Consider the following 24,928-nt stretch of genomic DNA (forward strand, 5'->3'; position numbering starts at 1 on the left):
AATTTCGCGTATAAAATGAATTGCCTTTTTCCAAGAAACAAAGTACTACGAGGAAGGTATTAACAGCGATGACAACTGGAATGAAAAATATATATATACGTCATGTACGGTATAATCTCTTACTTTCCATTAACATAATTAACTGATATGTGTTCCTCTCCGAGTATACGCATATAAAGATCTTTAGAAGAATAGATAGCTCGATGTTATAAAAATTCCTTGACCTGAAAAGTCCCGTATATTAAATACGAGGATGTCCATTCTAATTTATATCTCAAAATAAAAAGGAAGGAATTCGTGTATTCGTATCATAATGAAAATTCTACTTTGTCAGTTCCCTTTTAATTAAATCGGCATAGTACATTTTAGTATTTGCCTATTAAGGCGATTTAAGGGCATATCACGTATTATACGTGATATCGCGACATGATCTAACTCGACACTTCCGATAATTTCAAAGAATGAATTTTTCGAGATTTTCTCACTTTTGTCCTACGTTATTTTATGTGATTCGTGTTCTTGCAGCTGTGCGCCCTGAAGAAAGAGTTAAGGCCTGTAGCTTCGTCGTATACAGGAAGACCGGGAGTTCAAAGGACCATGTCCCAAGGCACTGGCAGTTTATACATATCGGGATCCTCTTTTGGATACGAGGCGCATGGTTCGGGAATTTCAGCGTTTGGATTACGAGATATCAGCGAAGGCTCGATCGAGATGCAGAAAATTAAAAAGGTTCAAAGCTTCTTCAGGGGTTGGCTGTGCCGCAGGCGTTGGAAGCAGATCGTCGAGCAGTACATTAAAAGCCCTCATGCTGAGAGTATGCGTAAGCGGAACAGGTAGGAATTACTGTCCTTATTCGTTCAATCTTTAGCGTAAACACGTAACAATCGCTTAAGATAGCAACGGTGCTGAAAGCTTTCTCGAATCTAATTACGATTATTAGATCAAATTCTTAGAATATGAAAACTTCAATGTTAAATGTTTTTGTAAAGACGGCGATGGAAGATGGAACAAGGGATAAATTCAAATGGGATTGATATAGCGTTCTATCCTGTAGTATCTTAAACATTAACGCTATCTTACAGGGAACAGGTGTGAATTAGTTTTAATTAATTAATTGATTTAACTGTCTATGTTGGAGTAAATAGGAGTACATTGAAATTGATTTACTTGCAAATAAATAGCCTGTCGAGTAATCGAAACAACCGTATATTGTATCGATAACAATTACATTTTAATAAGGGTGATATGACGCGTGTGTATCCGTGAAATGTCAGCAATAATATTTGCGGAATATTAAATGATATTTAATTACTAAATAGTGGCTTAACGCGACGTTGATTATGGAACATTGCTCGTTTCGAAAAGTACTTAGACGAATTGTTTATTACCGTACATGTTTGTCACTATCGAGCTTGTTACGTTTGTTTCGTGTTGCTCGTGTTCTCATTCGATTAAATACTCTCCCGAGACGTGTTGTATTCGCTTAATAAATGTTTGATTGAGGAAAAGAACAGAACAAACAGAGGCAGCACTCTGTCCCTCGAGGTCCCACAGCAAAACAATTTCAGATAGCAAATTTTGCTTCGATAAATAATATAGAGCATTATTTTCCTGGTAGAATTTTGTACTTAGTACGCTATGCGCGCTGATTAACAACCAGTTTCATTATTAATTAGTCATTCGGACAATTCCCGCGGTTTTTGCTGTAATTTTAACCTCGTAACATCATGTAAAAGTAGCGAAATGAGACGATACGTTATTAAATGATCATTTTCGGCTACCTTATTTAAACGATGATCAAACAGCTGAATTTAATCTAAAACTTTTGCTTATCGTAGATATAATTTTATAGTAAATTACACCTGTTTGTGCTTAGTTTGGATTTGGTGCGGGAGCACGGAAAGATGAACAAAGCTTTGTATAAATTACATAAAAGCCATTAAACATATCCTAAATTCCTGTTAGACTTACTCTCTCAAAGGCACTTTGAAATTGACCTTGTTGCTATTCATCTTCTACCGCAACATCGTATACGTGCATATACATGTACCGTTGCGCTTGTCTGCTGCCACATTCTCTCTGCGTTCCTCCGCTTCGCTCATTTAAACCAGGTAAACTTTGCACCTATTCCCAGAAAATGTTGAGACGCGCTCGCCTAGGATCATTAAGTGCATTCTTACTTTACATCCGGCTCTGTATTCACATTAGTCTAAGTATCCTTCTTGCCAATTGTAAACATCGAAACTTTGCTACTGATTACTACACGTTTGTACCAACTAAAGACACGAAGAAACGGAAATAAGCTAAACTATATATTCGCGTTTAATTTCAAATATCTGCTGCATTCGTTGCTAGGATTTGGCGATTACGTTATAACATATATCGATCGAAGGAGGAATAATTACGATCTAGCTTTTCGCTTTTATATCTCCTAACGTTACGATTTTACCTACAACTCGTCAAAAGCCACTAACGTACGTAATATTAGGTAGCTTTAATTTCTCCATTCAGAATGACATCTCGATGTGATATAAACATCGAAAATAATGTTAGTTGCGACGTGAAACGATAATCACCAGAGTACGAAGCGACAGCAATTTTAGTTTCATGTGAAACACGAAGATTCATTGGCGAACACTGCGTCATTTCCTTCCAGGCATATTGGAAGTAATGATCTCTCGAGGCGGAAACTCATTAGCTTTGAGTGGGAGGCCGATTCGCTAATTGTACTATGCCTTGAACGTGCAGCTGCGATAATTATCCCAACAACTAATTAGAGGCAAAATGAAATTAATATCCTTGACTGTTCTTCAACCTAGCGGGCTAAATTATCATAAGTGGAAATATTCGTTCATATATTCGATTAATTCAAAATATATGCGTTCCGTTTCCCCGTGTATTTATCTTTTGCTCTGCCTAACAAGGAGAAAGACAGAAGACAAAACGGATTTTCTTGATATTTCAGCTTAGTGTTTCAAATGGTGGAAGCCGAAGAAGAATATACGGAACAGATGGAGATATTAGTGAGCTGTTTCTTGAGGCCTTTTAAGATGGCTGCCAGTTCAAAGAAACCCCCTTGTAGTCACGAGGATGTGAATAGCATATTTTTGAATAGCGAAACAGTGTTGTTCCTTCATCAGATCTTCCTGAAGGGTCTCACTTCTCGTATGGAGAGCTGGCCCACTTTAGTTTTAGGTACGTAGTTTCATTTCTATTAAGCCATTCGATCGAGATAACGTTTAGGTAACATTCTGGTTAATTCTTATTTGTTATTAACTGGAAATGTAACATATAAGATTACGTAACAACATGGAAGAATTCTTCACTAGAACGTTGCTGTGCTAGCGATAGAAAGAATCATGTTCGGTGATTTCAGGCGATTTGTTCGACATGTTACTACCAATGTTGTCAATTTATCAAGAATACGTCAGGAACCACCATTACAGTCTTCAAGTGTTGACTGAATGCAAGCAATCATCACCTTCGTTCGCTGCATTGCTCACTAGATTGGAGAACAAGACTGCTTGCGGAGGACGTTCACTGGAGACCTTTTTAACGTATCCTATGCATCAGGTACGTCGCATTATTATTATTCGATTTGTTTCAACAAACAAATTGATTAAACGTCGATTAACAGCGGTAAAATTTGGCGATCTTATCGATAGGGATTAATCGAGCTTTTAATTAATAGCTTTTATTTTGGCTTACGTATACAACATGCCTGGAGAAATAATATTTCCGGGTTTCTATTTCATCGGCCGATATTTGCGTCACGTATAGCGCAGCTATTGACCAATTAACGATAAAAGAGAGTAATAATGTTACGTATAGTTTCCGACTAGTTGTGATCACCGGTTATAAATCTAGAAAATCCTGCGTGTCCCGATCGGCAAAATTGTTGCCCGTAGGTAAAAGACTACTCGATGTGGAAATTTCATTTCGGAACAAAATAGGTTTCATTTTTTTTTTTTCAGCTTTTCATTTAAGCGTTGATGATTAAACGGAGCGGCGTCGCGCGTCGTCTTATTTTTCTCTTATAATGCACGTAAATTTTTGTCACGGTGTGCTCGTTACGGTATCTGTAAATTGTAATTACGCGTGGAAAAGTTTATTTTTACTAACAACGTAAAAAAAATGCTAGGGGTTAACATTTATTATTAATGGCTGAATTGTTTCGTTACTTTATAAATCAATATATACATAGAAACTGCGTTGGCCACTTTCCCACGCAGAGCTCATGAAAAACAGATTTTTAAATATTTTGAAGGTAAATTTATTTAAAGAGATTTTACGTATTAGTATATTCCAACTTTCCCTTATTTTTTCTGCACTAATCTTTTTTTGCAGCATGCTGTCTTGCCATTTTCTAATAAATATTCTAAAACTAATTTCCATTATCGCACTTGAATTATAAACGTAGTATAATACGTCCTTCTTTTTTTTTGTTTCGTCGTTTTCAAGGATTATACGCGCTTTATACAACTCTTCATAGGATAACAAGACAAATCCCATTAAATATTTTTTTATACCCGACGAATGAAAAAAGGGCCGGAGAAGTTAGGAGTAAAAGAGAACAGCAAAGAAGAGGAGCAACGAGGAGTACCAAGAAATTCTAACATTTGCACGAATATGACCTTACCTCAAATGCGATTAATCGGATTAAAGAGAATTATTTTCAGTGTCGTGTATAATACACGATGTGGTTAAATTTTGCAAAACGATAAGCGACTGCTATCGTTGAAAATTAATACCGTAGTTACATTTTCAAGACCTTGTTTCCTACGTGTTTTAGGTTTAAATACGATTAACGACGTTTTAGGTAATACTATCCTAGAAATTGCCTGACACGTGGATTAATATTGTAATTTATTTCTGAAAATCCAATAGAATTGATCGATGAATTCTACTGCAAGCGACTAGCGTTAAATTGGATATTGATTAAAATAATTTCAAAGTTAATAAGGTGACCGGAGATAATTTTCTGCATATATTTTTCAGATTCCAAGATACATTATTACGCTGCACGAATTATTGGCTCACACTCCTTACGATCACGTTGAACGAAAAAGTTTACAAAATGCGAGGCAACAATTGGAATATTTATCGAGACAAATGCACGACGAGGTACTAATCGTATATTCGATTAAGTTGTTGGTTAATCATTACGGAGCAACATGTTTTGATTAGTTAATTCTGTAATATAGTATTAACTATTGATTATTGATAGAGGATTTAATATGTTCACGTTATTTCAGGTCAGTGAAACAGAAAATTTGCGAAAAAACTTGGCCGTGGAACGAATGATCGTAGAGGGTTGCGATATTTTACTCGACGTCAATCAAGTGTTCGTCAGACAGGGTGAGCGACATTATTCATTTTCCCTATGCATCTAATTTTTATGGTAGTGCGAATAGCTGTGGGAAGGATGGAAGAAGTTTAAAGTTGCGAATTAGTTACCTTCAATTTGGTCGATCGATAATTCCCATGTTCGAATTAGTATACGATTGATATGGTCGATCGGATAATAGCTAAAAACGTATCTAAATTTGACTATTTCATCGCTACTGTAATTCATTACAAGCACATCGTGCGTACATTTTTCCTTTATTTCGGTTACTGGTATCACGAATTGCTTGACCGAGTAGAAATTTACATTTTCCTTTGCCAATGACGTCGGTAACGAGATCCTATCGAAGCTTCGCTTTCCCTTTACCTTGAACCGAGAAAATCGATGGAAAATTCTTTGCCGCAGTCGGTAAAATCAACTCGGTCGAGCTGGCTACACGTGAACGTCTCGTCCAAGGTTTTACCGGAATATCCATGAGAAATGAAAATTCGGAGTACGTGGCGCAAGCGCGTCCCTACGTGCCCCAGAATCGATGGGGTTGTATATTCGTATGCACGTGATCTACGCCGAAACTGCTGGATCATGCGCAACAAGTATCGTCAGGGCCGTCGTAGGAATGTCAAAAATTGCTTAAAAACATTTTCAAGATATTTAGAAGCAGTCTTCCTTAGACATGTTTTCCAAATAACGTGCTTAATAAGGCACATTTGATAGGGCACGTTTTGAGGCAGAACGCGACTCTCGTCATCCTCCTAGATCACTCTCACGTCCGAATAAAAGATTACGCAAATTATCTGCTATATCTGTAAAACGATATTCGTTGACAAATTTTCACGTTCTAGTGCATGATATTTTCGTTCCGTACGAACACACGTCCGCGTGAATTGGAATTCTCTTCGAGAAGGACGGATCGTTTGTTAACACAGCCCTGATCCCTCGTGTTTGATATCGCATCACATGGCTACCACGCAAACGTCTTTCCGTCTTTATAGCGTGCAGCAAAAGCTCCACCCGCGGATAGTTTTCTCCTGATATTCGTATCGTCAGAATTGTAATTTTTCTACGTTTGTAATAACGCTTAAAGGAATCAGAGAAGGAAATTGTAGCTTCTAGAACTACCGACTGATAATTTGAAAGTTGCATCATGGGGTTAGCGGGACGAAAAGCAAATATATGTATATATATATATATATACGAGCACATACGAGCTCCATTTTGCAGTTCGATTGGTGAACAATTCAGCGTGTGTTGAAAATGTGATCACGTAAATTTTATCGAGAGGTGACTCGTATTTGTTGGATGTATTGTCGAAATAACGGGGACCAAGGAAGTGTACAAATGATAGTATTAGGGATCAAGGATATTCAGATACATCGAAAATACTGGTGGATAATTCCCTGCCTTTTGTTGTTGTTGTTCTATGCCGACTTATCAACAAAATAACTCATATACATATCGAATCGAACAAGGTACGAGTAAATAACAAACTTTCGTGATTATTTTCCAGGCAATGGTGTTTTGGTAAAATTAATTATATACATTTACGTATGGTATATACATTTGAAAATATTATTGCGCGCAAAGCTTTTGAACAAATTAATTTACCGATTCGTAATATTTTGTCCATTCTTTGATAAAAGGTTCCTTCCTATTAACTTACTACTTTATGTTTTTCAGGTACGCTCATCCAAATCATAGATAAACCAAAAGGAGCTCGAAGTAGATTGAGCGCGACGTTTGGAGGCAAAGGTGGCGGCGATAAGGAAGCAGTCAGACAGTGCTTTCTCTTTTCCAATCATTTGTTACTAACGACGCGTCAATCGGACGACGATGGTCGTTTGAATCTTGTCCCACAAATAGGAAAAATACCTCTTTCCGATGCGGTGTTAGTGGAGGACCCTAACGACCAGAGTACCGCAGATGACGATGGTATTACAACATTATTATCCTTTGACTAAGGCTTCTTAGTGCTTTACCTTGTAATCTCATGCTACTGCAATCGACTTAATATTTCGCACTTAGTAGGTGGTTTATTACTTGTAACTAAACGTAAATTCTTGCGAAATTCTAGCAGCTTCGAACGGCAACAAGTATCATTTTTTGTAAAAATTTATTTCCACAAATTTGTTAAGTATTTAAACGACTAATTAATCAGCGGATTCGACACGAAGACTTTTTAACTCTCCTAGCTCCTAGTAGTAAAGAAAATAGTCAACTATCGTCTACCTTCCTTTAAAATGTCTCATTTTTAGATCTCTAAGTAGACCAGCTGCTTCCCTATACGTAGAATGCTCCTTCCTACTATTTTTAATTTTTTATGCATTTATTTGCAACACTTCAAGCTTCTTCGACTTTGGGCCTGCGGCGACATTCCAAGCAGTGGATGATCTGCCTTGTGCAAAAGTGTGTTAAATACTTTACACATAATTAATATAGTATTGCCGTGATTGCAAACTGATTTTAGAACTGTCAGTATGTTCGATGTCCAGCGGCATCAGCGAGAGCAGCGGAAGTGGTAGCGGAAGTGCCAGTAGCCAATTGCAGAACCGTGACTTCAAAATCATACTCGACTTAAAATCTGGCGGATCTCAAATTACAGTACACCTCGTAGCTCCTACTATTCAGGTATAGCGTAGAACGATTATAGCAACGATTATTATCCATATAATATATAATTATTAACTATTAAGCATCATTTGCCCGAAATTATATTGCCATAGATACCTACATTCTTGTTCGTTTTCTCTCGGAAAATTCTCTCTTCAGAATCTCTTGAATTATCTTTCTTTAATCGCATTTTATATTTTCCATTTGCGAGAAAAGGGAAACTAATGAAATTTTTAATTAATAAATGAAGGAGAAAGCTGCTTGGATAAGCGATATCAGCCAGTGTATGGACAACGTTCAGTTCAACGATTTAGTTCGAGGCTCGTTGTCGGACACTAGTTCCGTCACGATGCCTCAATCCATCAGGAACGATCCAAAGCTGTTCAAGGACGACGTAGATATCAGATTCAGTAGGACCTTAAATTCCTGCAAGGTGCCGCAAATTCGATCAGCCACTCCCGAACGACTACTTCAACGTCTGACGGATCTCAGATTTCTCAGTATAGATTTCCTCAATACGTTTTTGTTAACGTATCGAGTATTCACCAATGGCGTTACTGTACTGGAAGCTCTGAAGAAAGTGTTTTACGAGGCTGAGCCACCTGATGCCGAGATGCCTACTGGCTCCCTGGTGTGAGTATCTGAATCTGTTATTCATTCTTGTTTCTTACGAAAGTATCCTTCTGACTGGGCGTACTGGATTGTGATAATCCTGTCTCTCCTGAACAAGTTGTAGCGTACGTGTGAAACACAAGAAATTTCGACTTTTCTAATTGGATGTAAATGTATATGCCCACCAGATCCTTAGACGTATTGGGTGGAAACGCAGCGGACTCGCAATTGCACGTGGACGATAGAAGACGAAGCAGCGTTTCACCACGAAGAACCAGCGGGGCTAGTTCAGTTTCTGGTATATTTATCAACTTGTAAATTAATCTTACGTTATTAAAAAGTGGTTTCATGAAAAATATCGATAAATTGTCTCTGAAAAATTCACCTTTCATCTTTCTTTCGTATATAGGATACGGATCGGAAATAAGCGACAGCCGCGAAGCGAAGAGTCACGGTTCCTGTGACTCTAGCAGCGGCGGATACACGCTCAATTCAAAGGGATATTGGCGCAGTGGCGGATATAAAAAGGGTAAATCGTTTATTAAAGTAGAAGAGCGTAGCATTAGCTTTCATTGCGTATGCAGAAGAAGTAAAATCCGTTAGCAGAGTTAGATGAAATAGCTTCATAGATTATACGTATAAATAACGCTCCTCCGTTTTTAATGTATTGTCAAATAATTACGAGTCACGTACAAATACTTTTCGATTGTTGCAAATCGCACAAAGTATGTCTATTTATAGCGAAGCATTTAAGTAGTTCAAGCGGCAAATTATGTATCAAAATAATATATTTGTAAATTATTTAAGATTTCTTTTTTAGGTACCTCTGTTTCACATTGCGGCATGCAATTAAATAGATGGCAATTATTTTGAAGATTGTTGCATGACGCAATAGCATATCTCTAGTTTTAGAAGAATTATCGAATTTTCTATTTTACTCGAGCGATATGTTTTTTAACGCGTTAAAGTTATTATATTATCAACGTTAACGATTCAACGACTCTGTCTGCTAATAAACGATTACGTATTGCTAATGTCTCGGTGATTAATAAGCTCACGATATAGCAACGAACTAACATAACAAACTTGCCATTGTTAATAGCACGAAATACGCGTGAAAGTTATTCTATGAGTTCTATCAGTTCGTAACACTAAAAATATTTGTAACAGTCGATTAATAATTATTTTAGTGGACGAAGAGCAGCAACTAGGTTTGATTTCCGAAGCCCCTTCAATTATAAAGCGAAGTCCTACCATTCAATCGTCCACTGCGTCCATTGGTTCTCAATCTCCTGCAACACCACGAAAAATCAGCATTCGCGTGGACAAAGAAAAGAAAGAAGAAGATGATGGCTGTCATTTAACGATACCGAAGGTCATTGGTGTTTCGTCCAGCTCTGAGACACTCACGGGTAAGATCAAATTTCGGAAAAGGTGTACGGTTTTTTAATCGTATTAAGGGGAACAGGTAATAGAAATCATAGAATAACTGCAATTCGAATTTCTGTTCGAAGAAAATTATTAAAACTAAAAGATCTATTTTCTTCTTTTATAAAATTTATTTTAAAAACTAGGATAGACTGGGATATAAGGAAACACTTAACTTTAGATTGCAAGAACAACCCATCAGAAGGCAATATGCATAGGATTCCATTAGAAGTCTTCACTAGGCCTTGAAAAGATGAAACACTTTGCGAAGAGAAGTAGTTGATCATGGCAGAAAATATGATTTTCCCGATGTATTGAAATATTCACTTCGCTCAAGTGGTGAGATAAAACGGAACACTCGTTTAAAACCAACGTATAGGTCGATGTTAATATAGTGGTTCGTTCTCTTCTTCCTCTTTCCTCTTTTTTTTCGCTATCCTGTATTTTCTTCAGGAACTTGACGAACACGCACTAGCGACACTTCGAAGAATACACGTGGATTTTTACGTGAATAACATTCGCATGAGATAATTGCGTTGATTATTAAAATTTAAACTAACAGCTGGATCGAACGAAAAACGTATCTCGTACGCCATAATTTTCTGTACAAAGTTAAAATTTTCTGGGAAACTATAACAGCAATTCGAATTTTATTCTGCAACCCAATTGCAAGAAAGAATAACACGTGCCAAGAAACGTCTCTATTCTTGTCTATACGTATTTACATAGGCAGTTTATTCCATACTGAAGCGTTTCGTTTTGCCGCTGATGAGATAATTCAGTGAACATTTAATATACTTGACGTATCAAACTTCGACAGCGGGAATTTTTCCAATTTTTTAAATTCTAAGCCAAGAAATAATGAGCGCACGTGTTTATGGTCGATTGTGAATTGTCGCGAGGAGTATTTAGTCCCTTGTCACGTAATGGCAACTCATTCGCAGTTCTTATCAAAGAGAAACACCGACGTTCCGTTTTACCCCACTCATCCCTGCATTTTACTGAGGCCTTTGCATTGATATATATATTAATATTATTTAAACAATTTCGTCTCACCTATGTGCACCGCATGCAGTATTATTAAGGGGCGTAACTCATAAAAAAGGTAATATTTTCCAATCTATTATACCTCCGTTAATAACTATCCGGATACAGTAAGAAGTTATATCATTTGAAGGAAAATTGATTGTAAATTATTTAAACAATTTTTATCATATAATGTCTTACCGTGACAAACGCGTTTCGCGATAGCTGATACTAAATAATAGCGTAATTAATTTCAGATAATACGGTAATAAGCGCACCTTCCTCTCCGAGCAACCTGAGTTCCGTTACGTTGGTTGGGTCAACTGGTTCAGGGTCAGGATCAGGATCGGATCGAAGTCCACAGGATGGGGTTACTTATTCGCGTGGCGTCTCCGAAGAAACGGATACACCTGTGGCAACGGATCCGCCAAAAGGGGGTACGCTAATTATGAAATTAAAGCTTAACATGCCACTTGTCGCATGGCTCCTTTACACAGGCTGTTCCATTATAACTTTCTCATAGTCTTATGAACTCATAGTCTATGACTCATACAATTGTTTCCAAATTATCAGAGGAACAGTTCGTCTATGAGGATGCCGAGTCTGAAACATCGAAACGAGCGAAAGAGGAGACACCAACGAAAACTCCTACAACGCCAAAGGCGACAGCCATCGAAACAACCGAGAACGAAGCAAGCAAACACGAGAAAGAGATACAGCCCGCGAAAGAAGGCGAAAGTAGCAGTCCATCGGCTCAGCCGCCGTCTCCTCAACAAAATCAGCTTAATCAACAGAGGCAGCATCTACATCATAACGAACATAGAGCGTCCATCGCCTCTGCTCCTGCGGCTACCGCAAGAAGTAGCTCGATTTCTACTATAACTGGAGTATGTGGAGAAATACGTTTCTTTGATACACTTAATGTTATTCATACACACAGATATATGCATAACGTACATAACATGCGGCAGTAATCGAAATAAGTAGAACGTAGGGAAGTATAGCGTACAGAAGGCCGGTGATAGTACATTTTCTCTAAATTAATAATATTTTTAATCGAGATACTATTGCCGAGATTACAAAGGATTTAACGTACAACGAGCTACGTATACGAGGACGTAACACTAATCGTATTTTTGATGCGATATCATCGATTGAAATATAAATGAAATATTGAATGGGTTATTTGCATTTTGCAGAATTATTGGATGAGCAGGCGATCGATTCAAGAAATCGAAATGTCTTCCCAACAAGGCAACTTCCAACATGACCAGGTTTCCAGCAAAGCTGGAGTAGTGATTACCAGCTTTCGGCAGAGTCATCGAAGGTTCGTTCGAGTATTCCTGACGTGTTTAACTGTCTATGTATATCCATACGTTGTTGTACGCATCATAAAAAAAAGTGCGCATGTCGATCGATCCGAGGTTTTCATTTCCCGAAAACTATACGATATCGTCGTCTTTATACAGAAAATACGATCGAACAACATTTATAGTCATCTACCGTATCCATTTGAAGAAAACATTAGCATGCAACTTCGAGGACATGTATAAATTGTATTGAGCTAATTGAGATACTATAATATTACGTTAAAATAACGATTAATCATTCTATCGAACGTGTACCGCGAATATAATTAAGGAACTAATTTGTACAGACGTTTGTATCTTGAAACAGAAGAAAAAAAGAAAAAGAAGAAAAATTATCTCTATTTCGTTTCACGGTATCGCTAATGAATGTTGACTGTAATAAAGGTATTTTTCACTTTCTTACGCATGAGTGCTTTGTCTCGGTATTCTTACGTGTTTTCTTCCGCCTACAAATAAATCTTCCTTGTTTTTCTTGTAGACAGAGATATTCGTATTTTTCTATCCTCGTTTAAACAACACTATCATCTATTCTCTCTATTATTTATAAAGTACTGCATACGTAACGATTGGAAAATTTATGTGTATCTTATTATATTATTTTTACTACAAAGTATATAGCTTTTCCTTATTATAGTTAACGACCATCGTATATCCGATATTCTTCTACTTTAATATAGTTTCTTTTATCTCTACGTTTGTCCTTAGGAGATTAAGTGATACATCGAAATTCCAAGATCTCAGGTCTGAGTTGGTAATTAGACAATTATATTTTTCCAGTGACACGAACGAACGGATTTGAAAGTATACGGATTGTAATTTAGTTATAGAATCGATTGTTCAAGCTCAGTTTCGTGATTTCGTACGCTTTATACGATATTTATTATTCAACACGATAATACGTGAATAATATTCTTTCGAAAGAACGTACTGTCGATTCCAATACCGATGTAAATCGTTTCTATTCGTAACTCGACATGCTTATTTGGTATGCGTTTGTCCGCTGTTTCGAGTACAACATCCCTCAAATATTTCACCAAATGAATTTTTCAATCCAGGATAATACTTTAGTTATTTTAATGCAACTGTATTTCATATGACGTTTTGTGTCACTTATAGCGTTGGACCTGTACCTATCTGGTAAGTGTCATGGTTTCTGCTTCTGAAACACTGCTATTTTTCACTCTATGTGGCGCATGATAATCTCTATCTCTTTCACAAACTCACGTGTATGCTTTCTCGTCGTTTTGTTGCTCGCGTTCACTTGAAGCACATTGCAAAATTTCAAAATTTCCATACACCCCGAAAGGTATCTAGCTCTTCTTAAATTTATTAAAAATAAAAATTAACCGCGTACAAAGTATATAACATCAGTTTTCGCGCAATCTGACGTAGTTAATTTTTATAATTTAAGTCGCAAATAGTTTAAACTATAGTAACGCGTAATACGAGTCGTAGGACAGTATGAAGTCCTATTTCAGAAGAACTATAACTTGTACAGAATCTTTTTACAAACCTATTTTTCTCAGATAATGAACAAGATTTTGAATGCATGGATACCCGAACCTGATTTGTTATAAATATCGACTATATTAAAACCAAGATTCTATATTATAATCGCATAATATTTTTTCAAGTATTTTTATTATCTCAATATCTATCTTTCAAAGGAAATAATCAAAGCTGTATCGATATCTTGTAATATATTTTTTAAACATTTGTTATGTTTCGTATTACCTACTTCATTTTATTACTAATTACCCTGCATCATGGGCGAGCTAAACGAAATAGAAATAGTTTGAACTGTTTAGACGTCTTGTATTAATTGATATTCGCGGTAATAGTGTCTCTACCGCGGTTATAGTTTAGTACAGCAGCCGGATACAGCTATTGCATTGTCGGTATTTGTTAATCAACTAGACAGCAAGGCGCACACTAGTGCACATTAGATTCTAGATTAGAGAAATCATTCGCAATAGGCTGATTTATTTATTAATCAGTATCTTTTTTTATCGCAAAAAATTGCATAATGCATATACATATACATGTGTATATAACGTCGATATTAACGATATTAAAATTCAAATCTAATTAAAGTTTCATTATTTTTATTTATACAATTCTTGAATAATATCTTGAAATAATATCTTTCTACGTATAATTCGATGTTCGAACGTTTACGATATTTCATTGGGAATACTGTGGCGGAAGATAAATACAGTTGACACTGCAAAATACAAATTCAAGTGATAAAAGTTGTAAGATTCAGCGTATTTCGAATGATCAGTAGAAAAAGATATGATTTAGATTTTTCTTTTCTTTTTTTTTTTTTCGTAATGTGCTGAGTAGTTTGTAGATGACAAAGAAAGAAATATGTGTCTTTTAATCGTCACACTTGGATGTTCACTATTGTCTATAAAATGATAAACGATATAAAGTTTGGTATTCTCTCGTCTTAATTAGTAAATTTATATTCTAATATTACAAATTATAATATGTAAATTTACTGATTATTGAAATGTTGTACGGGCTAAAGTCGATGGGGAACAAACATGTTCATAGAAAGTAATCATCTGATATTACGAAACTGTCGAGTAATTTAATATCTGTGCTTCACTGAAGATTTTCAACGTGAAAGATATTCGCTTAAATTAAAAGCCTATCTCTGGAAAAGAAAAAGCTTTGATTCGAATCACGATAATTCTCGAAAGGGAATTGCATAAAAAATATAACAGAATAAACAATATTATATGTATTAACGAATATACCCGAACAAGCAACAGTATGTTAACCAATAACAAGCTACTGATTAAATAATATACTTTATGATTATTTATTTGAATAATACGAGGATCGATATATTAAATGGCATAACAATTTACAAATGCTAAAGATATGCATGCCATAGATGTAATGATGGATGTAATGTCATAAATGAAACGTTTCATACTATTCAAAAGAATAATCATAACGGTAAAAGAATAAATACTACGTGTCCATTTAATATGTACAAACAGCACAAGAACAAATTCAAAGCAGAAAGGATTAACGTTGCTAATCTATATATCTAGGAGTAGTACCTCGACGGCTGCAACTGCATTCGCAATTGCAACATCTGCGTCGAGCAACCCCCCGGACAAAGGCATTGATGGAAATAATCGCAGTGGTTCTTGTCGAGACAAAAACAGACGCAAGGAGTCGGTCATGTCAACTGCAGCCACGATGCGAGTGTTAAACGTTTTGAGGCATTGGGTCTCGAAACACGCTCAAGACTTCGAGTCTGATCAGACGTTGAAAAATCTGACGATCGAATTTCTCGAGGATATCATGTACTGCTCGAATCTTCTCCCAGCCGAACACAAAGCCGCGAGCCAACTTCTTCGATTGATCACGAAAGAAGAGCCAGAGAGCAACAAAGTGGATCTGAAGAAGCTGTTGGCATCTCCCACTGTACGTATACGCGAAATATCGATAACCCATGATACTAAATAGATATGGTTAATTCTTTTTCTGTATTTTTCCTAGTCAAAAACATTGTACTAGAAACCGTAATATATTGAAAAAGATTGTCACGCGATTTCAGGTGCAAACGAAAGAAAGCATCGAGACGCTATCGGCGCTTGAAATCGCAGAGCAAATGACGTACTTGGATCACAAGATCTTCGTGTCTATTTCAAGCGAGTAAGCTATCCAAATGTACTAACTCGTTGCTCCGTTTATGAATAGTTAAAGTTTCACCGTGAAAATAAACGTTTTTGGATAAAGAAGATTCGTCCGACTCGTATCCGTCGATACGGGAACGCTGACATCCAAAGTATTTGTAATCCGCTTCCATTTCCTGCGCAGGGAATTTCTTGGACAAGCGTGGATGAAAACTGACAAGGCTACGCGCGCACCGCACATTCTCCTGATGACGAAGAGATTCAACGAAGTGTCGCAGTTGGTCGTCTCCGAGATTATCCGGCGTTCGAATATGTCAGCGAGAGTCGCAGCGATCGAGAAGTGGGCCGCTGTCGCGGATATCAGCAGGGTTTTGCACAATTACAACGGTGTGCTACAGATTTGCGCGGCTTTTACGAACAGCAGCGTGTTCAGATTGAAGAAGACTTGGGAAAAAGTTTCGAAAACGGTAAGGGAAAATCACGAGAGATCGACGATATTAAAACGGAGAATGAGAAACATATACGAGCTGTTTCGTTTGTTTTATAGACGAAGCAAACGATCGAGAGACTACAGAATATCGTGTCTTCGGACGGTCGCTTTAGAAATCTACGGGACGCTTTGCATCGATGCGATCCACCTTGCATTCCTTATTTAGGATTATATCTGACCGATCTTTCTTTCATAGAAGAGGGTACACCAACTATGACCGAAGATGGCCTTTTAAACTTTTCCAAAATGAGAATGGTAAATCGGTCAATTTATTACTCGGTTATGTCGTAAAATTGTTACTGTAAAAAACGAACGAGAGAAGTGAGAGATATTGCGAATTGAAAACGTATAAACTTGCCTAGACCGAGCCAATTCTTTAAATCCAGTTTGAAACTTGGAGGAAATTTTTCGACTTATTTCCAGATTGCCCACGTGATTCGAGAGATACGACATTTCCAGCAGACACCCTACAAGATCGAACTGATAACGAAAGTTACGAATTATCTGCTGGACCCGTCGTTGATGCTAAACGAGAAGGATCTATACCGCATGTCCTTGGAGATCGAGCCAAGAACATCCAGGCTAAGTAGTTCAACCTTAATTAATCTGCCACCTTCTGTGAGCCATACATCCACAAAGTAATCTTAAGTATCAAGCCACTTCAACTATCGATACGTAATTATCCTTGTCTTATCCTCGGGCTATTTTCTAGATGATACGGAAAACATTAAAAGAGAAAAAAAAGAAATTAAAAGAAAAAAAGGAAAGAAATACTCACACTGAGCGTTGAATCTCAATCGCTCAATTGTGATTATGAGAAGCGTTTACGGGTTTAAATGTGCACTCAACTCGTCGATTCTATACGAATCGTACGAGTAGCATTCTCGTTTTTCATTAGGAGAAAAGGACGAAATAAACGTCTAGACGAAGTTATAATCCAAAGCCTAACCGGCGAGCGTATCCTGATATTCCCCAAGTTTCTTCGAAAGTAGATGTCCAATATTTCTTGCAAATAGTACGAATGGCGTCGGTTTATGTCGGACACGAGCCAATGTGTTTTCAACCCCGTCCATTTCTGTCCAGTCTCGCTCGTCGTCACAGTCACAGTAACGTCCGTTTTCCCTATATTTCCACTCGTGAATTTCAATGTGTGTTTACGTGGAATCCGAGAAAAGCGTTGTTCGTTGCTACTTGAACGAGTAATTTGAACGAGGGAGGAAAATTTCTGAATATATCGATCGCGCTGTGCCATCTTCGCGTACGATGCGCGATCGAAATTTTCAACATTTTTGTTGGAACGCTGGATCGTTCCGATTACACGCGGAGCAAAAGTTTATAGTTTGTACGAACGTTACCAGCATATTTCTATTTTATTTAGCGAACCGTATCGATCACTGTCGTCGACATGTACGAAACGTACATTTGGTCGAGAGACGACGTTAAAGTGGTGGACGATGCCGGTAACATCATTTATTTCGACCGAGTGTAGACTAGCTGACGAAACCGGAGAGATTTCGATCGTTGATTTTTGGTTAACGTCGCTCAATCGAGCAGTATTAATCCTTGAGACGCGCCAGTGCAAATGAATATTTATATTAAAAATGCTAGAGACGGAGATTAGCAGCAAAGATCGAAGATTGTATTTGACAATCAGTAGAGTAATGATATAATGCCTTCGATCGGCTCCTAATCCTAATCTAATTTTTATTCCCAGTTTCCAAACTTCTCTATTCTTATCGTTTCTTAATGTCGTTACAACAATGTCGTAGAGGTATATAGTATGTGCTTGATTTTACATCTTTTTGTTTCTTTCCCCGATAGTACTATGTTTTACAAGAAAATTTGCCGAAGAGTTTCGTTAGGGGAGCGGGACCTATTATAATTTCCATCGTATCGATATTTCTTTCCATCGAAAGATTGATCGATAACAGTGCAAAGTGTGATTTCTATTTCGTGTATTTTTAACATATTTGTCGTGTAAAGTCTACTCGCATATTGAGAACGCGCATATCAGTAAAGATGTATGTAAATGTAATCCAAAAATATTTATTCCGCCATACTTGACGATACTTTTAGCGTGATTATTCGATGATCGTATCGTTAAAGTCGTCGTAGCGAATACGAAGAAAATTAATATCCGTGTCATCTCGCTGAAGCAAACGGGTTATTTATCAAACTGGATAGTATACGCTTTGTTACGTTATATTATATGTTTCGTCTTGCTTTATTTATTATAATTAATCAAGAACAGAGGTGCTCGTGTTACGAAAATTACTACGTTATTAAAGAATCGAAGAAGAATGAAAAAGATTCGTAACCATCGATTTAAATGTCCGAACGCAGTAACGAATTCAATGACAAAGTGCTTATCAGATTGAGATATATAATACTTGCAAAATAATAGAGCAAAGGAAGATGTTCTTTACGCAAGAATCATTAGCCAAAAATATACATAGAATAATATTCTCTGTCTCTTCTTCTTATACTCTTTTTCGCCTTTTAAAAAGAAACAATGTTAGTGATAAGCTTCGGTAATCAGCTGCATCCTTCGCGATCCTTTTTTTATCCAATTGTCAAAAGGACATTCCACGGATAATCTTCATTATACTTTCCTCGATGTAAGATTCTACTTTATAGTTTATAGTCACGTCGATCTCGGTATTGGCTATGCTTTATATTCGAAATGTTTCAGTTGTTTTTAGGTGTATCGCATATCGTTTCGCGAATTTCTATTTATCTCTCTTTTATCTAAATTCTAGATATTACGCTAATTCTAGTCAGTCTGTACACCGAGAATGAGAAAAAAGGAACATGACGTATGGACTACGTGAAACATATTCTCTAGCTAGCACGTTCCCCGCTCAAGTTTTACGCGAGTAAAACAATCAACGGGATATTATAGCGAGCCACTTTTCCATAACAATTGTAAATCCTGAACCAGCCGTGTTTTTTTTTCTGTTGATCGTAGCTTATTTGATTGTAAATTTACATTGTATAAATATCTGTGATGGAAAAAAAAATAATAGTTATTGTAAATACGAAGGGTATCGCTCATAAATGTTGTTGAAAGTCAAATGGACTATAACCTGCGTGATCAACATAAACCATGCGTGAAATTTTAACACCGATGTTTTCGTCAACGTCGAATACGCTCGTAAAACAAAACTACCGAATGTATTCGTCCGTGACAAAATTCAAAATGAAATATCACGATGAAGTACACAAATACAATCCCCCGTTCTTTTCTTCTTTGGATGTTTCGTGCAAAGGAAACGTATATTTGATTAATCTTTTATTCGATTGCTTGCTATACAATAACCGTGTGCTATTCAATTCGATATGTACACGGTTTACATAGGCCGTTTCATGAAAATCTCGCGTGTTCCTGTTTCTCAAATCGATTACTTTTTGTCGTATCTGTTAACACCGATCGAGTTAAAAACGATCGAATTTGTGTACTCTCATCGAAAGTTATTTCTTCCTGGAGTTTCTATATTTTAAGCGTGAAATACTCTTACGGGTCAGGAATAGAGTACCTGAATACAAAGCCCCAATCTCGTTATTAATTTTATTAATAACAATGTATCTTTAATAACAATTAAAAAGAAAGATACGAATTACCTTAAAAATCTGTGTTCATGTGTAACTTTCTTTAGCAAAGGCTTCTGTAAAAACAGAATTATATTTAAACAGATTCCGGATGGAATATAAAGAAACGTCGAAGCAAACATACTTGTACAAATTGATACATACTTGGATAATTTTGCGGAGCATATCATTCTCATAATAAAAATCTTATCGATTCTCTTTTGCGTTCCAGGAGATTTCGTATCTTACGTTCCAAGATACATCTCGTCACCTTGTTAAAAGTATCGATCAGCTTTGTTTGAACGTAATTCTAACACGATTCTTACGTATCTCGAATCACCGAAAGATCACGAGAAACGAAAAAAAGATCTTTTACTTTCTCCCATATTTATCGATATCGAAGACAATCCACGGAATTTCCAAAAATGTATCGTTGTTGATCGATCGAGACTAGTAAAAAATATGTGCCAATTTCTTTTCCAGACACGATAAACCGTTAGAAAGCTGATCCTATGATCGATTTATAGCGAAGCTCGTGTAACGTCGTAGAAAGATATTCTCTACTAAAGTTACTTATTCATAGTCTGCCAGTGATTTATCATTTATCGTATTTATAATTAAATTCCTTCGCTTATACATTATCTTACATGCGCTTTTTCTAAACGTAGAGCTATATCTTCATTCCACGGACTTGTCGAGTAATTCCAGGTATCTTAAAACGAATATATATTCAATTTTCGAGTAATCTTGCGCACAAATTTGCACGGTCAGTCACGAAGCGCGTTTCATTTGCAGCTTTGCATAAATTATTTCAGAGACTAATGTCGAGTTCACTGGTATTTTTCTGTATACACAGGCGCGCGCATGCACAAACACACACACACACACACATACACGAATACACAATATTAAATGATAATTTAGACAGAACTAGATAACTATTACTGTTATTGATAAATGCGGATGTAAATGGATTATTATCTATATGACAAACGTTATAGAAATGTAAAATTAAACGACGTTTCCCTCTAAACATCAAAGCAAACGATGTCTATAGATTCTATAAATTGTTATGCCACTGTGTCGTGTGAACAATGTCGCGTAAAATCTTCTCGATAACGGGCACTTCTAAGATTATTAGTAAACCTTAGATTAGTACGATTCCTTAATCAGATAAAAAGAAGGCAACAGGAAATGTTTATCTCGTACCTATAATCAGAACATAGACGTATAAAGAATAAGAGCTAACGGGGATTTAAAAACATTTGATGAGAAAACGAGGTGAACTTTGATGAATCCAATCTTTATGAAATCCTTGATTATTAATTTATTTAACGTCAATCTCTCGATACCTTAAACCATCGAAATTTAATCACTCGATAAATATAGCCTTTTCTTTTTACTTTGTGACTCGTTCGAAAACGTTAAAAGTTCGCTTAAAAAAAGAATTACACTTGTAAAAGTCTCACCAATGGAATGGAACGTTGAACGTTTCGACTTAAGCGACTAATGTTCATAATGGAAAAGTAGATGACCTAGAACAAAAGTATCGTGGAATAGTTTTGTTACTATGTAACACAGGGCACTCGTAAGGATTACGTTATTCGACCGAACGAATTTCCGATGGCTAGCTGCCGTACAAAACTTTCACAATCAGAGATAATCAAAACAAATCCGAATACGTACTCTGTAGCGTAATGAAAGAACTCTTAAACACGTGTGTACATGTATGTACATGTGTGTAGATGTATACGTGTAAAGTGTCCAATTCTACTTAACATTATTTAATTTAACGTTCCTTTAAAAACGTTAGATCCTGTAACAATAAGCGTGTCTGACAGCAAAGTGATTTCACATGATTTATATTTATATTACGCACGTTGTAATTACATGTACTTAGTTAACATTATGTTTCATTTGAATTTATTTATCGCAATTACGTACTTCATAATCTTTAATTGTATTATGTCGAAATAAAGCGATCAAATATTTTCAACGTATTTTGCGTTATAAATCTTCAATTATTTATTCTGTATATCACAGACGTTGTTTTAGTTATTCGTAAAGGTAAATTTAATACGTCTGAAATTTTCATCCATGGATAATAAAAAGAAACGATCGAAAGCAAAATTTAATCAATTCTTTCGCAAATTAAAATATAACTTCAGAAGAGTAATCGATAAATTTGTATATTCGTACTTGCCGCACGGTTTGTATCATCGTAATTATAATTTTTCAGTTATGTATGTCTACAAAACAATAAATTAGTTATGGAAAGTAAGCTTCTTTTACTTTCGTTTTATTTCTGAATTTATTATATTTTATTTATGAAAATCCGCGCGCTAATCGTAAGAGGTTCGAATTTATTCGATTCACCTAACGATATCGATCTAATAAGAAGCCTAAAACTAATCGAGCTAAATTATCAAATATCTCACGTAGTTACTGTTTACGTAGAAACGTTGAAAACGAATACAGGCAAATGCTCAATCTATGGGAAGGTACATGGGAAACGTACATCAACGGAATAAGCATCGTATACGTTACAGAACATGGAAAGCCTGAAATCCGTGCAACACACGATTTTCTTTTAATGTTTTGAATCACCATAACTCGGGAATATTTCATCGGCATGATACTCCAACTTAGGTCGTTGAATTTCTAGCGATCTGCGCTGTATTTTTTTATGAAAATGGAAACAGTCGTGTTCCAGTTAAAGATGCCGGTTAAATTCACGAAACGAGTATACGAAGTCTTTGAGGCGCGTTATACATATTCGTTATGAAACCTAAGAACCTTTAGAGAACGAGTTTCATTCGTTAGAAATAAGCTTAGATTTTCAAAACGATGTATTACGGTTAGTGTCGTTCCCCAAATGTTCAGCAACGCAACGGTGAAGATGAACAACTGTTAAAAATTAGAATCTACTTGTGGACGGTGATCTGATTGGAAATTTCGAGCAGCTATCTCGATTAGAAAATCGATACGTTATTTAAGATTAAGTTTAAGACGTTCAGAAATATCTATAAATTATAATTGCGCGTGGATGCGTGTGCACATGAGATACGAACGAATGAATTTGCGTGATAATTGTATATTCGTAACGTGCGACCACGTTCCTTGAACATAGTTAAACTTAAGCGGAATATTATCGATCACAAATCATCAGCTGGTTGTGAGTAAATGTTAATTATATATCCACCGTTGACGTGGAGATTTAGATGTACGATGTCAGCAATTAGACCGAGTAGTTTACACCGATGCAAGAATTACGATGCGTTAACCGATTGTCAGAGGAAATCCTTAAATTATAACAAAGCACAAAATCGATACAATCGCAATGAGTATGATCGAGGGCACCTTTTGTTATCTTAACTTAAAGTTATAGCCGTAAGAGCTTTTTTACTTTACCGTGAATAACTGGGTTATAACTTTATCCTCTCCTTTAAATTATACGCTCAAAGTTATACGCGATATTTCATTTAAATTATGACATTTTACGAGGAGAAATAACAACCTCTTATTAATCGTTATACTTGAAGAAACGTAATTGTTCCAAATTTTTGAATCGGTTGCGATAGAGGTATACGTTTAGCGTAACTTTAAGATCAAAAAATCCGCTTCATATATCTTAACGTTGCTTCGATTAAGAAACAATTATCGTAAATATAAATTATAATCGGAATTTCTTCCAATGATATCGCATAAAACTGGATCGCATATCATTTTGATAATTATCACCGATCAATAATTTTCCTAACGGACAAACGTTAGGCATCGTGCGTGAAACGATACAATGTAATAACTAACTTCTGCATTAACTTTATCGCAACGTTCAATGTAAATATCGTAGAATTACTATTGAGATTGTGAAAAGTGGCTCGCAGGATTGAGTCAAAGAACATGCAAGAGAGATGATACGTATGTTCTGTAGCGTGTAATTGCGATCTCACTCGTTATAACACTGTATGTCATCTTTGATTCAATCGAGTACTTCGATGTCACATATGTTTTTATAAACTGGTGAGAAGCAAATACGACGAAGAAAAGAATTTCCTTGTTGAAGAATAATTAAGAAAGAAGGCCAACGTCTATTCAAATATCAATTTGAATGCTATACATTAATCGTTAACGCTGTCTATTATCTATCAAACATTTTATATCTTTTCTCTCTCGATCTGTATACATTAAATAGAAAATATTCTTCTGTAACTCGTTTCGACTTTTATTACAATTGCCCACTTCCTCAATTATTTTCTAACGTTTCCGCCAACCTCTTTTTTTCTTTTCTCTTTTACCGAGACTAGTCAAAAAAACGAGAACTCGTCGTTGTCGTATACGCAACTAAGTACATACTCGGACAAATTACAAATACGCGAAGATGATAACGAACGTGGTAACATTGTATCGCTGCTGACTGAAAACTTTCACGTAGCTGCGCCAGTAAAATTGAATGCCGCAGCACAATTAAAAATACCGAGCTAAACATCGTCCAGAAATAAGAAAAAATATTTTTTTCTCCGTTGTCGCGTTTAAACGAATCCGACGAGAATAGCAGCGGATGCTCTTTAAAGAAAACTTCCATAGATTATTGCGCCTCGGTTCTTTTTCCCTCTTTCCATAAAAAAAAACCGCCTTTTAACTTTAGCTGCTTTTAAAACTAATGGCAGTATCGCTGTTTTCAAAGCGATTTCAATAATTCATTCGGTCGAACACACTATCTTACGATGTTTTCTTTTCACGATTTCCACATTTACCTACGTAGCATTGTTTTACACACAGTACGACTCTTCGTCCGTGT

At 36.2% G+C, this 24,928-nt stretch overlaps 1 protein-coding gene across 5 annotated transcripts in view; it reads left to right on the top strand.

Moving 5' to 3' along the window:
• Positions 1-24,339, top strand: part of LOC100647186 (ras-specific guanine nucleotide-releasing factor 1) — a 56,314-nt gene extending 31,975 nt beyond the window's left edge. The window contains exons 7-27 of one of the 5 annotated variants that reach the window (XM_012310973.3): positions 526-833; positions 2,966-3,195; positions 3,377-3,573; positions 4,999-5,124; positions 5,256-5,358; positions 7,025-7,276; positions 7,690-7,750; positions 7,837-7,972; positions 8,205-8,587; positions 8,755-8,864; positions 8,976-9,095; positions 9,757-9,978; positions 11,278-11,457; positions 11,594-11,907; positions 12,220-12,347; positions 13,507-13,527; positions 15,459-15,837; positions 15,971-16,068; positions 16,234-16,516; positions 16,597-16,794; positions 16,963-24,339. In XM_012310973.3, coding sequence (XP_012166363.2) covers positions 526-833; positions 2,966-3,195; positions 3,377-3,573; positions 4,999-5,124; positions 5,256-5,358; positions 7,025-7,276; positions 7,690-7,750; positions 7,837-7,972; positions 8,205-8,587; positions 8,755-8,864; positions 8,976-9,095; positions 9,757-9,978; positions 11,278-11,457; positions 11,594-11,907; positions 12,220-12,347; positions 13,507-13,527; positions 15,459-15,837; positions 15,971-16,068; positions 16,234-16,516; positions 16,597-16,794; positions 16,963-17,181 — 4,068 coding nt within the window. In that variant the 3' untranslated portion in view covers positions 17,182-24,339. Of the gene's footprint in view, positions 1-525; positions 834-2,965; positions 3,196-3,376; positions 3,574-4,998; positions 5,125-5,255; positions 5,359-7,024; positions 7,277-7,689; positions 7,751-7,811; positions 7,973-8,204; positions 8,588-8,754; positions 8,865-8,975; positions 9,096-9,756; positions 9,979-11,277; positions 11,458-11,593; positions 11,908-12,219; positions 12,348-13,506; positions 13,528-15,458; positions 15,838-15,970; positions 16,069-16,233; positions 16,517-16,596; positions 16,795-16,962 lie in introns of all 5 variants that reach the window. The other 4 variants (XM_048408253.1, XM_012310974.3, XM_012310975.3 and 1 more) reach the window with 4 other exon arrangements.
• The last annotated feature ends 589 nt before the right edge of the window (positions 24,340-24,928 follow it).

This window comes from Bombus terrestris, chromosome 8 (genome assembly GCF_910591885.1).
Source record: "Bombus terrestris chromosome 8, iyBomTerr1.2, whole genome shotgun sequence".
Taxonomy (NCBI): Eukaryota; Metazoa; Arthropoda; class Insecta; order Hymenoptera; family Apidae; genus Bombus; species Bombus terrestris.